Raw genomic sequence first — 15,481 nt, forward strand, 5'->3', positions numbered from 1 at the left:
CACAAACCCCCTTACAAGAGTTTTCTGTATAGCCAGTTAGTCACAGGCTGCCTGTTAAATAAAACTGTTTTCTACCTGAGAGCTTAAAGAAGAGGTGATGCTGTTGTATGTTACATTGTGAGTGGTGATGTGTAATTCAAAACCAAGTTTCAAAGGTATAGCTGTGTTAGTCTGGAGAATCAGGATGCAAAGGGATCTTGCAGCACCTTTGAGACTAACTGGAAGAAAGACGTTGGCAGCATGAGCTTTTGTAGACTTGAGGCTTTTCCACAGATGCATGTTTCTAAAAGAAAAGAAAAAGTGTGCAACTGATGAAGCAGGTTTATGTCTACAAAAGCTCATGCTACCAATTTCTTTCTTTCACAGTTAGTCTCAAAGGTGCTACAAGATTCCTTTGCCTACAAAGTTTCAGACTCAGTTTCTGTGTTTTTAAACCATCTCTATAAGCAAAGACACACACATCTTCAACACTTTGTGAGTTCCAGTGTCATGTGTGTATGTGTTGTAAAAGACTTTGTGAACTCACAAAGTAACAAAAGAACTTCTCTGAAGATGCCAGCCACAGATGCTGGCGAAACGTCAGGAAGAAACTCTTCTAGAACATGGCCACATAGCCCGAAAAACCCACTAAAAAACTATGGATGCCATGAAAGCCTTCGACTTCCCATAACAAAAGAACTGTTCAAAACTATATCCAAGGGTAATTGTGTTGGCCGTACAGCAAAGTACAGTATCATCCAAAATCCACAAGGCAGGGATACCTTTATAGGACCAACCAAAATGCACATTATACATGGTGCAAGCTTTTGAAGCTCCACTGGCATCTGTATCAGACCAAGATGTTAAAAATTAATTCAGTGTTCTCTTAGCACAAGGGTTTGCAGCCTCAGGAAGGATTTGAGACAGAGTGGATCTCAAAGGTAACTTTTTTTCCTTGCAAATGGAATTTAAAGTTGGTTTCCTGGACTGAATCTCCCAGCATCCACATGGTCAGAATGAGGAGGGACCCACCTGTATTATGCCCTTCCATACTATCTGAACTGAGGACAACAACCACAACATCTTGGCCAAATGCAGGGCTATGACTAACATCAACCATCTTTCTTTCTTTCTCCGGTTTAATCCTTTTGCCTGAAAAAGCCATTGGAGCTTCGAAAGCATGAAACATGTATAATGTGCATTTTGGGTGGCCTCATAAAGGTATCACTGTCCTGTGGATTTTGGATGAGACTATACATTTTAATGATTGTATAGTATTGTGTTTAATTGGTTGGTTTTAATGTATTTTCTTTTTTAATTGTGTTTTGTATTTTTAACATGTTGTACCCCGCCTCAAGCATTGAGGAGAGGTGGGAAAGAAATTACTATTACTATCATTATAGTAGTAGTAAATAATAATAATAAATCAATTCAATTTTTTTCTTCTTCAAATATAATTGCTACTTTGCAGCAGATAACAGAAGCAGGCACATCTTGAACAGATCTTTTTTCCCTTTCTTTCTCTTTCTGCTTTATTTTATTTTTTATTTTTATTTATTTGTTATTATTATTTTTATGTTGTCGTAAAAAAAAATGACACAGCTGCAGGATCCATTGTGGCCACTAGGAGTCGCACCTTCCTTTCCCTCGTTCGGAATTTCATTCATTCATCATTCGTTTGTTTTAGGTTCGATTGCCATCGCGACCAGCAGAGAAGCCACTGTGAGTGGCCAGAAAGGAAAAGCTTCTTTTATTAGCACGAAAGTAAAGAAGGGCTGGAAGGTGTCGCGATCCCCTCTCTCCTCGCCAAGGCATCAGTTCCTGCATCGACAAAGTGAGAAGGAGTAAGAGCAACTCACCTTTGTAAAGTAAAGTACTTACTTATTTCTTCTTTTTGGTGTTTTTGAGCTGCTGGTTGCCCAGGGACCAGCAGAGGGCGACACCCGTGAGTGACCAGGACTGTGGGCCAACGCAGAGGAGGCATGGGCATTTCAGTGGGAAAGGGCAAAGTGGTCCAACAGACAGTGCCCATCTCTGCCCAACAGCATGAGCAGAAAGCCAAAGCCACCACCCCAAAAGGTGGGTAATGCCAGCCCCTTTGGAATGGAAGCAGATTTTATGGTTTGCTTTCCCAGTTCAGAACTGGGAAAGGTTACTTCTTGGATTACTGGTCCCAGAATCCCTCCCCAAAGCCTAGACAGCTCCAACAATTCCCCCCCCCCCTCTCTATATATACAGGAACTGATTACTACTACATGTCCTACCTGACAGCCAAGGTACATCAAGTTAGCGCTGATGAAAAGAGAAACTTTTATTAAATTGCCTAGTGACGAGATATAATCTTAGGTCCAAAACACACTGCAGAAATAATCCAGTTTGAGATCGCTTTAATTCCCTTGGCTCAATGCTAGGGAATTTTGGGAAATGTAGTTTTCTGAGAGGTTGAGCCTTCTCTGTCAGAGAGCTCTTGGGCCACAATAAACTCCAATTCCCAAGATTCCTTAGCACTGAGCCAGGGCAGCTAAAGCGATCTCAAACTGGATTATTTCTGCAGTGTTTTGGAACATTGTGTTATTTTGAATGCTTTATCTTCAATTTAACTGTCTCATTTTATTTATGTTTTAATATGGTATCGGATTGTGGTATGATTGTACGCAAAAGCCTGGTCGGCTAATGTTAAATAAACTTGATGCTCCAACACCATTTTTACTTTAAAAAACCCAACTCATTTGAGATGTGGTGCTGGAGAAGAGTGCTGAGGATATCATGGACAGCCAAAAAGACAAATAAGTGGGTTCTAGAACAGATCAAGCTTGGATTCTCCCTGGAAGTCAAGATGACTTAATTGGGACTGTTTTACTTTGGCTTATTAGAAAAGGCAATAATGCTAGGAAAAGTTGAAGGCAGTAGAAAGAGAGGAAGGTCCCATGCCAGATAGATGGCATGCTTCTGTTAATCAGGGAGGGCAAGGGCATCAGTTTGCAGAACCTAAGTGAAGCAGTGGAGGATGGGGCCTTGTCTGTGGAGATGTTTCTTACACAGGGTCACCATGAGTTGAGGTTGACTTGAGGGCAGTTAACAACAACAACAACCTATTTTGGCCACATCATGAGAAGGCAAGAATCATTGGAAAAGACAATGATGCTAGGAAATGTAGAGGGCAGCAATGGAGTCATTAGGAGTGTGTGTGGGGTACAGACACCACTGCTTCTCAACCGTCTGCATCTTGGTAGAAATGGGCTCTGGCATTTGCCTGTATCACCTTAAAATACAGAAGGGAGGATGTGAGTGGGGTGAGGCTCAGTGGGAGAAGAGAGAGGCCCCAGTCTTTTAAAATTAAATTTTTAAATTTCAAAATTTAATTTTTAATTTTAAAAATTATTATTATTATTATTACGTTTATTTGTATAGCGCCATAGGCTTTACATAGTGCTTTACAAAGGAGAGAAAACAACAATCCAAAATAGAAACAAAAAGCTGCCTATAGTGCACAATATAAAACCACAAACAAGACTGTAAAATTAATAAAATATTACTGTAACAAAGTGAAAACAATACTATAAAAGTGTAAATTAATACAAATAATATGTCATTAAATATGCAGTCATAAAATCAGGACAAAAGTTGGAAGGCTTCCCTGAATAGAACAGTCTTTAATTTGGATTTAAAGTAGTCTAATGAGGTGGTTCAAAAATTATTTTTTAAATATGTTAAACATTATTTTAAAAAATCCAATTTTACCAAATTTCAATTTTAACCACACGAAACTATGTATATGTAAACCTATTTATTCTGCGTGTATGATGTTGCAATTTAAACATATAATTTTAATTTTGCTTGTTGTTTATGTCACAACTATTACAAGTGATCTATGGAATTTACAATTTATGAATAACATTAGAACAATTTTTTTTACTAAGGATTCTACATGGTTGTGGTATGAGAGGAAGTCAGCAGAGGGGTTGACACCATGAGTTACTGCACCGGGTGACGCCAACCCTAGTGACACACTGGAGGGCAATAGAAACAGAGAAAGACCAATGCCAGGTTATTACTCCATCCAGGAGGCCATAGGTTTGAGCCTGCAGGATCTGAGCAGGACATGGGGTCTTGGAGATATCTCATCCACAGAGTCACCATGAATCAGGGTTGACTCAAGGGCAGTTAACAACAAGTGCCACTGAGCTTTCCAGAAGAAACACCGCCTTGTGTGGAGTGCGAAGGGGGAAAATCTTGTTCCATGAAAACTTGCTTTTTATGGGCAATAACACCCTTCCAGAGTTTCCAACTGCAGTGATTTGACAGGGACAGTCCCAGTTGTTCCTCTGTTGTCCCACTTTTTCAAATGCTTTTAAAATGTTCCAAATTCTTCCATCTTCTGCCACTTTCCCACTTTGTTCTTGGCTTACTTATATTGTTGAAAACTGAGTTCAGAGTGCAAAAGTATTTTTCACTCAACTCGGCAGTGAGAAGAGGACAGGTGGAATCTTGCCCTTCTCAGGAGGCTCAGGCAAAAGCAAACTGCTGCAGCTTGTCAGTTCTTTGTCTTTAATAATTTTGCCATCTTGAGCACACTTGCCTGTCCATGTGTGTTCCAGTTTTCATCAGTGAAATGTTAGAGGGTATGTTCTGCAACAGATTGGCCAGAGCTTGCTAAAGTTACTTTTTGTTGGGCATACAAGCTGGGAGATACTGGAAGCAGGACTCCAAAAAAGAAATCTTCCTATGCTTTGAGATTGTCTGGACACCTAAATAGACATACTCCTGTTATGATGGGGATATGCTGCAACATTTTACTGTTGGAGGGTTGTCACTTCCCTAATAGCACATTTGGGCGCAAAGGCCATTTTACACTGACGTTTTTAGAGATGTTTACACCAGGGCATGAGAGCCAGAGTGGTGTAGTGGTTTGAGTGTTGGACTAGGACTCTGGAGAACAGGGTTTGAATCCCTACTTAGCCATGAAACCCACTGGGTGACCCTGGGCAAATCAGAGTTTCTCAGCCTCAGAAGATGGCAATGGCAACTCCCCTTTGAAGAAACCTGCCAAGAAAACCTTGTGATAGGTTTGCCTTACGGTCACCACAAGTGAAAAATGACTTGCAGGCACACAGCAATGAATTACTGCAGGGCAAGACCTGTGTTGTCTGGCAGAATGAATTGGCTGCCTTGGGCAGCAAATGCTGGGGGACAGCAATCATAGCAGTCTTGTGGCTATTTCTCATTAACTCTTCTACTGTTCCCTTTTGCCAGAGGATGAAGCAGTTTAATGGCCAACAACCTTCCTGCCCCTCCCCATGACATTTGTTCTTGATGTGTGCCTCCAAGTCATTTTCAACTTGGGGCAATCCCATCACAGGGTTTTCTTGGCAGGTTTCTTCAGAGACTTCTTTTGAGTCTGAGAGAGTGATGTGCCCAAAGTCACTCAGTGGGTTTCTGTGGCTGAGCAGGGATTTGAACCCTGGTCTCCCAATGTCCTACTCCAGTGCTCAAACAACTATGCCACACTGGTTCTGTCTACTGTGTTGGGTTCAACAGCCAATCTGGATTTAAACTGGAATATTTGGAGCGGGACAAAATGTCTTGGTCCACATTTGATGGGTAGTCACCTTTTCCAGGTCTAATGCTCCTTTCATTGGTGCATTAGGCAGAGCACCTTGCATTAAGGCAATCAAAGAAAACTCTGGATCCCACCATTAGAGTGAACATCCTGCTTCTATCCCTCTATTAAAGAGCAGTGCAATAATCTCCGTAGTCAGAATAGCTGGTCGGCTAAACGTTCAAAGCTAAAGGTGGCAGGGGCCACATGTGGCCTGTGACCCGTGTGTTACTCATCCCAGAGTTATAGCTATGTTCCAGGCCTTACTGGTCCCTTGCTGTAATTAGCAAGTCATGCACTCACTTTTGGCAAAGTGAGTTCCTGGGTTTCTTCTGTTTCAGAGGTCTGATTTGCTACAGAACTCCAGAAAATAGATGATTGATGTTTTTGTTTGTGCCTTCAAGTCTTTTCTGACTTATGGCTACCCTAAGAAAACCCTATCATGGGGTTTTCTGGGCAAGATTTGTTCAGAGGGGGTTTGACTTTGCCTTCCTCTGAGGCTGAGAGAGTGTGACTTTGCTAATGTCAACCAGTGGGCTTCAATGTTGTGATTCCGTGTAGATTCAAGCACTGGTCTCCAGAGTCATAGTCCAACACTCAGATCATTATACCACACTGGCTCTACAGTTCTCTTATGTTCAGTTCTTTATGGGGGGGGGGGGGTAGTCTTTCTATAATGAAAGAGAAATCCAAGGACCACAGGAGAGTAAGTGGCTTCAGGAGCGTTGTTGGAGCATGGTTCTTCAAAGAGCCTTACAAATGCTAATTAACCTGTAGCTACATTCTATAAATAGGCAGGAAATCACTTTGATTGTATGGCATAAGAATTCAGGAGTCTGTGAAAATGAATGTACAAATACTGACAAGTAGATCAGCCGTTTGCATCCGGACTCTCTAGCTATCATCTGACTTTTTTAAAAATGAAGTCAGAAAGCCTGCTTTCCACAGCAAACCTTTTTTTTAAAAAGTATATGATAAAAAATACATATTGATTCACTGAAAAATATGATAGTGCTCAGTACAGTTGAAGGAAGTAGGAAGAGAGGAAGACCATGTTACAGATGGACTGAATCTGCAAACCAAAGCCCTGAGTTTGCAAGACCTGAGCAGGATTCTTGATAACAGTGTCTTTTGGAGGTCTTTTTTTCATAGGATTGCCATAGGTTGAAACCAACGTGATGGCAAATAAAAATGGTACAGGCCATTAAATAAAATTACACTGCAAGTTTGTTTAGAGCAACTTTATTATAAACTTTGGGATGATATTTTTAACTTGTGAATAATTGGCATCCTTTATTGAGGTAGGCTCAGTGCCTCATCTGCCTTCTTGTGAATATGGTCTAAAAGGATGTATTTGTGTTTTGCTTGAAGGTGTCTAACTCAGCAAAGCTTTTGACAAAGTACCATGCAAAATGGCAATACTGCTGTGCATATCTATAATGCATATAAATACCCTGTATGCTAGAGGAGCAATGGCCTCCTATGAGGCAGCTGCCTCAAGTCGTAGATTTTAGGTGTTGTGCAAGAGTTTCTTTCATAGAGGTTGTAGCCTCTATGGGAAAGCATACATCAACATCCCTCTCCCCTGCAGTTTGTGTACCCTTTCAGTCAAGCTCAGTGGCACACATTTATTATTATTATGAAGCTTTATTTATATAGTGCTGTAAATTTACACAGCGCTAGCCTGTACATACAATCAATTAAAATAGATAAAATAAACCTGCCTATGGCGTACATTCTACAAAAATAATTAAATATAATGCATATTAGTACATGTTAACATTCAATAAAATAAGGCAGACAACACATTAAAATAACATTAAATATAAAATAGATATATAACATTCTCATTTAGACAAAATGGTCTTTATTTAAAATTTGGAGAGACCTCAGGTAGACAATTGGATGAGAAACCAGGGAAAGTAGCTTCAGGGATGAGCCTCTGTGATAGAAAGCTAAGTGGTCTCAGGATAAGGATTTTGACAGGACATTGGTAGTTAGTTGCAGAATGAGGAGCCTAGGAGTAAATTATTAATAATTAAGCTCACTTCCATGTGCCTGCTGCCAGGCCAATAGTATTCTTAAAAGGATCTCTCATTAAGTTTTTGACATCTGGGCTGGTTCATAGCATGGCCTACAGTTCCTTTGATAGCCAAAGCCCAGACCATTTTAGAGCTTTAAAGGTGAAAACTAACCTTTTGAATTGCTGTCCACATCTAGGGTTGCCATAATGGAGGACCTCCAAACCGGGACAAATGTAGGACAAGGATTGAAAATGTAGGACTTTTTTTTTTAAATTTCCTGGCTAGGAAATTAAAAAAAAAAGTCCTAGATTTTTAAACCTTGTCCTCCTCCTCCTCCTCCCGGCCTGGGAGGGAGCCTAGGCCGGCCCCCAGGCCGGGAAGGGCGGGGGGAAGCTTGGCATTGCGGCGATCGCCGCGGTGCCAGGCTTCCTCCTCCTCCTCCTCCCGGCCTGGGAGGGAGCCTAGGCCGGCTCCCAGGCCGGGAAGGGCGGGGGGAAGCTTGGCATCGCGGCGATCGCCGCGGTGCCAGGCTTCCTCCTCCTCCTCCTCCCGGCCTGGGAGGAAGCCTAGGCCTGCTCCCAGGCCGGGAAAGAGGCGGAGGCTGTTCCTCATCGCTGCGATCGCCGCGGAGGGAAGCGTCTTCCTCCTCCTCCCGGTCTGGGAGGAAGCCTGGGCCTGGCTCCCAGGTCAGGAAGGAGGCGGGGGCCGCCTCTCATCGCGGCAATTGCCACGGTGGGAAGCGGCCTCCTCCTCCTCCCTGGCCTCGCGCAGGCCTTGGAGGACCCCGCGGCCGGAGCTCCGACCGCGGAGCCGCCTCGAAGGCCTCGCTGGGGCCCGGGAGGGAGCGTCTCCGCGGCTGGAGCTCCAACCGTGGAGAGCCTTCCTAGGCCTCAGCAAGGCCTTGGAGCTGCCGCGGGGGCTGAGGTGGCCGCGGTGGGCGGGGCCGTCCTGGTTTGGGCACCAAACCGGACCGGGACCGGGTTGGCACCGCCCAAACCGGGATTGTCCCGCCCCCCGGCGGGATATGGCAACCCTATCCACATCCCATTCAGCAACAGTAGGAATGATGTGTGGAGTTACCACCCTACTTGTGGACAGTCTCTATCAGAATTTCTTTTTTATTACTAAAAAGCAAAGCAAGACTGTAGGAGACTTGCAGCAATATTAACTGAACACCCTTGTGACGATAGAAGGTTCTACTTGCCCAGACATAGCTGGCATATTAGCCTATATAAAGAGTGGAATGTAGTTAAGTGATTCTCCAGATTATAGTGTATGTGAGGCAAGCACAAAGCAGGAAGGACCAGGGACCAACACACCAAAAAGCATGCATGAAAACAGAGGTGACTCAGACAAGTGAGATACTTTGGATCACGTACCACTTGGGGAATGAAAAACCACCAGCAGTATCTGATCGAGAAAAAAATAGTTTCCGGTCCCTAGTGTTGGTGAATGTAGCATGTTTGAAACCTAATAGTCAGTTCCCCTACAGCAGCGATTTCTAATTAGAGAAACTCCAGATATTGTGGATTTCAATTCCCCAAAGCCAGCATGGTTATGGGGGGGGGGGGGGATTCTGAAAGCTGAAGTGCAACACCATCTGGAACTTCTTTAGTTGAGAACCATTGCCATAACAGCGTCCTCCAAATGTTATCCTCCAAATGTTGTTGGATGGAAATTTCCCTAAATCTTAGCTAATGTACTGGAATGCTGAGAGCTGCAATCCATCAACATCTAGAGCAATGGTTCTCAGCCTGTGGGTTGCGTCCCCTTTGGGGGTTGAACGATCCTTTCACAGGCATCACCCAAGACCATTGGAAAACACATAGCAAAATTACAGTTATGAAGTAGCAATGAAAATAATTGTATGGTTGGGGACCACCACAACATGAGGAACTTTATTAAAGGGTTGCGGCATTAGGAAGGTTGAGAACCACTGATCTAAAGGTCTTTGTTATGGTGTTTACCATATTTTGATAAGCAAAAAAGATGACACATTTACCAATTGACCACTTTGTATCACTGGTTGCTATGGTGACTCTCACTTTAAATAACGTATGAGTTCTGGCCAGTTGCAAGAGAGACTACTGTTCCTCAGTTGAGTCAGTCCAGTAGACAAGAAAGATCTCCCTTGTGGCTGGGCACCATCCCAACAACAGAAACAAGACACCTTTCCCCACTGTCCATCCAATCCGATTTATGGTTCCTGCCAGAGCCAAAAAAAAAAAAAAAAGAAGAAGAAAAACAGTATCTGGAATAGCAAATATGGGAGTACTGGAGTTTGATTTTCTTCCACACAGGCTTTTTGAGCAAGCCTAAGGTTTTGCCTAGAATTTTGTTGAACTGGTGCTCTTTCACCTAAGTATCTCAAAATAGCACACTCAAGTCCAGCCTGCACCAAATTTTGCAGTACTTCTTTTAGGGTCCCAGCTGGTAGGAGGGACTTGCCCCCTGTTTTTCCCCATTTAAAAAAACAAACATTTTTTCAACACATTAATTTTGATTTCTACTTAAGAGGCTGATAAGTTCCTATTGTTTATGGAAGGATGGGGAGGCAGAAGCATTTTGGGCTTGGTCCTTTTGGTATTCACCATGTTAATTTGCTATTAAAGGGTGTGATTTAGTTTTGCACATTATGCTGTACAACGGGGTAGACGTTTGATCTGTACCATTTTAGGCGAAGGAGTATCATTTTATTTCAGTGCTTGTTTATTGTATATAGTAAAAAATATAACTAAAGAGAGGTTCTTCCCAGTTTGTTATCCTATTATATCCAGGAAGTAGGGGACAACTCAAAATTATGATTCCCCCACCTGCAGTATATACTGGTACAGCCCCAGAACCTTTAACTTGAGTCTATTACTCCCTGCTTCTATTCTATAAAGCATGTGCCACAACTATTAGGTAACGGTAATAGGGAAAATTACTAAAGCTGTAATGTATGTGATTTTAAAATGCAATTCACTTTGAATATCCAGGTGTTATAATTTCTGATACTTTGGAGGAGTTAATAAAACTTCAAATCTTAGGGGGAAAGTACTTTTCTGGTTCAGTAGAGAACATTAGATTGTTCTACAGAATAATATGTATAAATCCATCAAATCTGAATAGGAGGATAACTCAAGAGGTCCCATGAGATGCTCACCTTTCACTAACAATTGCATGGAATATTTTAAGGGGACTGTTTTTTCACAGCTTTTTGAAAATCAGAACTCTTCTTGCAGAATTGTATTTCTTCCCAGAGAATTATAGATCATTAAACTGAGTTTTCAAAATATTAAAAATGAAATTGCCCCAATTATACAAGTGGGCCTCTCTGTCTATTTGAATGAATGAGATTTACATAAGTTAAGGTTACCATACATCCTCCTTTTTCTGGACATGTCCTTTTTTTGTCTGGATAGATTCGAAAAGTAAGACAAAATTGATGTTATTTAAATACAATGAAGGTTAGGCATATTTTTAGTAGGATTTATCATGGCTTATATAGTAGGAGTATTGAAAGTAAATGGGTGTTGTCATAGTGATCAGTAGTTTGACATAGGCAGTCAGTAAATGTGTCCTCTTTTTTGCTTTTCAAAATATGGTAACTCTAACCCCATGATAGGTTCTCCTTAGGGTCACCATAAGTCAGAAATGACATAAAGGCACGCAACAGCAATAACAATAGTTTCATCTGTGTCCAAGACTACAGGCCAACATTTCTAGCCTTCCCAAACAACCCCTAGAAAACCTGGGGTGGACTATTTATACTTGGTCCCGGGAGATTCTAACAAACCTGGCCTAAACCAGAGTATAAATATGCTTTATACCTTTATTTATTTATATCTTTATTGAATCCCATTGTGGGAGAAAGGTGGAATATAAATCTTTGAAATAAGTAAAATAAATAATAATAGCAATAGCAATAGCAAGTACATTTCTATACCGCTTACCAATGTATGAAGCAGTGAAACAAACTATACTTGAGGTTTAATATTATTGTACTGCATCTGGAGAAGTGGGTTTGTATCCACAAAAGCTCATGTAAATCAAAACAAATAAGTCTGAAAGGTGCTGGCACATTTATATGTCCCCCTGCCTCTTCTTTTCTCCTTTTACAACTTGATAAGGATTCCCTCTACCCTATCATCTAAATAATTAATAAAAATGTTGAAGAATAATGGCCCCAGCACTCCACTCAAGACATAATTAGCACATCCATTGGCATTCCAACCAGTCATGGATCTGTCTGACAATGTTTTCATCTATTCCATATTAAATCACTTTGCTAACCAAAATATTCTGTGGAGCTTCCTCAAATGTTTTGCTGAAATCCAGATGAACAATATGGCGGGTTGCAGACCGCCCGTTTGGGGCGGCCTGTAACCGTCCCTTTCCCCGCTGGATTGGGGCCTCAGCTGCCACAACGGCAGCCTCCGAGGCCCCGATCCGCCGCTTTCCAGGCCGCGGGGAAGCGGCAAAAGGCCACTTCCCCGCGGCCTGGAAAGGGGTGTCCTTGGGGCTTCAAGCCCCAAGGACACCCGACGGTGGCAGGGAGGAGGAGAAAGGGGCCACTCGGCCCCTTTCTCTCTTGCGTCGCTGGCGCAGCCGTCTAAAGGCTGCGCCAGCGACGCAAACCACAGAAGGAGCTCTGTTTTGGAGCTCCTTCTTGCACTGCGTAAAGGGCGCTCTATGCGCCCTCCCATGGCGCAATGACATCACATCTGCGCCGCCCCGTTTGGAGTCGGCGCGTTCGTGATGTCGTAATGGCGGCACCGTGTACATAGGGCACGCACTTTGCCTAACCTTAGTACGTCCCCAGGATGTACTTTACACCCGTGTGGAATGGGCCTATAAGTTCTATGCATGTGTAACTTTTGCTTCCTCAAAGTTAACATTTAGAGATTTCCACATTTAGGGAAAGTTACTTTTTAGGATTATAGCTGTCCAAATTCCCCACCCAGCATGGCACCAATAATAATGACTGGTGGATTTGGACTGTTATAGCTCCCAAAAGTAATATTTCCAGGCTCTGGAAATGTCAGTGCTTTGCCATTACTACTTTGAGAATAAAATGTCAATGTACCAAGCTTAATCTTCCAAATTTTACTGGGAAATGTATAGAATTTATAAGCATTTAAGCCAGAACCTCCTATTTGTAAGTGGTAAATAAGAGTTAATGTACTTAGTGAAGGCAGCCAAAAAGCATGAAATATTATTCTCTTCCAGTACAAAACACAGCAATATGTGGTGTGGATGCTGTCAAGGAACCCATTCTGCTGAGAGTATTCAACCTTCCCAACACTATGCGGAGAAATCAAGTGAGTGCAGATAATAAAAGGACCATGTTGACCATGTTATCAGTAAAGGAGAAGATAAAGGATTGTTGAAATAGAATTTGAGTATCACTAAGTAGAGGATCCAGAGCTTAGAAAGGTTTCCATTTTGGACTACAACTCCCAGCTTCTCTAATAAACTTAGTCCCTGACCAGGTTAGTCGGGGGTGGGTGGGAGTGGTATTCTGAGAGTCATAATCCAAAAAAGCAACTTTTCTAAGCTTCAGGAAGATCTATGATAGGACCTAAGCTGCTTTAATTTCTTTTCCTTTAAAGCAGTAGTTGGGAGACTGAATTACTTGGAGCAGTGGTACTAGATCTTTTGCAGAATGAGCAAGAAGGCTACCTTACCACATTTTGAATTAAGTAATACATATTATTGTGCCATCTAAACTGTGGTAAAGACTGTAATCCCACTAAATACCAGAGTAATTATTCAACATTAATGCTTGTGGGAGCTGTTACACCACATATGCCCCTTAAATGCTGCTTCTCACCCCTCCTTCCCATTGCTCTGGTTTCTGTCTCATTTTGACTATATGTCTGGCAGGGTCAGGTCCTTCCTGAGAGCCAGGCATTGTGGAAGAAGTGTTCTTACAGCAAGACAGAAAGCGAGTGGCTCTCTATAGAGAGCCATTTGGGGCTGAATGCTCTGAATGTGGTCCTTGCAGCACAGGTTTGCTCCACAATGCTTACTTCCCCACCTCTTTCAAGCCAGGTATCTGGAGCTAAACAAGAGCCAGTGTGGTGTAATGATTTGAGTGTTGGATTAGAAGTCTGGGAGATCAGGGTTTCGTAGAATCATACAGTTGAAAGAGGCCACCAGGGCCATCCACTCTAAAACCCTGCCATACAATAATACATGAAACACTCCCAACAGATGACCATCCAGACTTTAAAAACCCCCAGAGAAGATCTCACCACACACCAAGACAGTGTATTCCACCATCAAACAGCCCTTACTGTCAGGAAGTTCTTCCTAATGTTTAGGTGGAATCTCTTTTCCTGGAGTTTGAATCCATTGCTCCTTGTCCTGGTTTTTGGAGCTTGCTTAATCTTCAATATGACACCCTTTCAAATATTTACACATGGCTATCATGTCACCTCTTAACCTTTGGATTCTCACTTGGTCATGAAAATCCACTAGTTTACTTTGAGCAAGCCACACTCACACAGCTTCAGAGGAAGGCAATGGCAACCTCTCTCTGAACAAATTGTGCCAAGAAAACCCTGTGATAACTTGTACTAAGAAGAGGCTACTGTCAGGACAGAATATGGAGAAATGGGGTGATGTTAGTCAAGGCTGCATTATATTGCCCTATTTGTTGAATTTGTATACAATCAAAGCATATATCATATGTAAAGTTAGAGTTGGAAGAAGAGGGTGTAAAAACTGGAGGAAGGAGCATCAGTCTAAGATGTTCAGAAGATACTAACAAAATACTAAAGAATTGGAATGATTATTGAAAAAAGTCAAGGAAGAAAGTGCAAAGGCAGGTCTACAGGTTAACATTAAAAAATGACCACAGGGGATTTAAATAACATTAAAGTAGACAGTGACATTGAAATAGTTCACGATTTTTCAACCCTTGGTTCAATCATTAATCAGAGTGGAGACTGCAGACATGAAATCAGGGGACTAGGACTTAGAAGGGTATCTAAGAAGGAACTAGACAAGATCATGAAATGTAAAGCTATATCATGGAATACTACAGTTAGGATGGTACAAGCCATTGTATTTCCCATCTCTATGTATGTGTGTGAAAGCTAGATAGTAAAGTAAACTGATAGAAAGAAAATCAACTCATTTGAGATGTGGAACTGGAGAAGAGTCTGCAGATACCATGGACTGCTAAAAAGACAAATCAAAGGGTCCTAGAACAAATCAAGATAGAACCCTCCCTGGAAGCCAGGATGACTAAACTTAGGCTATCATAATTTGGCTGTATAATAAGAATATAATACTTACTAGAAAAGACATTAATTCTTGGCAAGGTGGACAGCAGTAGGAAGAGAAGAAGACCTCTCTAGAAGACTGCAGTCTAAATGGCTAGACCCCATGAGGGAAGATACAACCATGAGTCTACAGGACCTGGGCAGGGCTGCTAGGCATAGGGTTCTTTGGAAGTCTCTCATTCATGAGGGTTAAAGTCACTCTGAAGGCAGCTAACAACAGAACGAGTATAAAAAGTCTCTGAATGAATAATGCCATCATAAATGTGTTGTTAAGTTATCACAAGACCAAATATTTTTTCTCAAGTAGCTTATAAAAGGTATAAGTTAAAAGGGGCCTCTCTTTAAAATTGTTGAGTGTTTAGACCTGCTTACCTCAACCTGACATCTTCCATGTTGCTTGGAAACAATGGGAGTTATAGTCAAATACATCCAGTGGGTACTAGGTTGTGGATGATAGCTAGACCAATATATTCCATATAAGGAGAAGTGTGTATGTACACAGCACAGTTTAAATTGGTTACAATGGCCTGTTACAGACAGCCAAAATAAAGCTGCTTCGAGTCACAGTGGAGGTATGGTGTTTCAATGATGCATGTGTCCTAAGA

At 42.0% G+C, this 15,481-nt stretch overlaps 1 protein-coding gene across 4 annotated transcripts in view; it reads left to right on the forward strand.

Annotated features, from left to right (window-relative positions):
* The first annotated feature begins 1,736 nt into the window (after nt 1-1,736).
* TXNRD1 (thioredoxin reductase 1) overlaps nt 1,737-15,481 on the forward strand; it is a 91,307-nt gene continuing 77,562 nt past the window's right edge. Inside the window, exons 1-2 of one of the 4 annotated variants that reach the window (XM_089528008.1) lie at nt 1,737-1,847; nt 12,814-12,905. In XM_089528008.1, the coding sequence (XP_089384134.1) occupies nt 12,830-12,905 (76 nt within the window). In that variant the 5' untranslated portion in view covers nt 1,737-1,847; nt 12,814-12,829. Of the gene's footprint in view, nt 1,848-8,705; nt 8,959-10,445; nt 10,507-12,680; nt 12,906-15,481 lie in introns of those variants that run through there. The other 3 variants (XM_089528007.1, XM_089528009.1, XM_089528006.1) reach the window with 3 other exon arrangements.

This window comes from Sceloporus occidentalis, unplaced genomic scaffold (genome assembly GCF_023333645.1).
Source record: "Sceloporus occidentalis isolate IW3139 unplaced genomic scaffold, rSceOcc1.0.p SCAF_5, whole genome shotgun sequence".
Classification (NCBI taxonomy): Eukaryota; Metazoa; Chordata; class Lepidosauria; order Squamata; family Phrynosomatidae; genus Sceloporus; species Sceloporus occidentalis.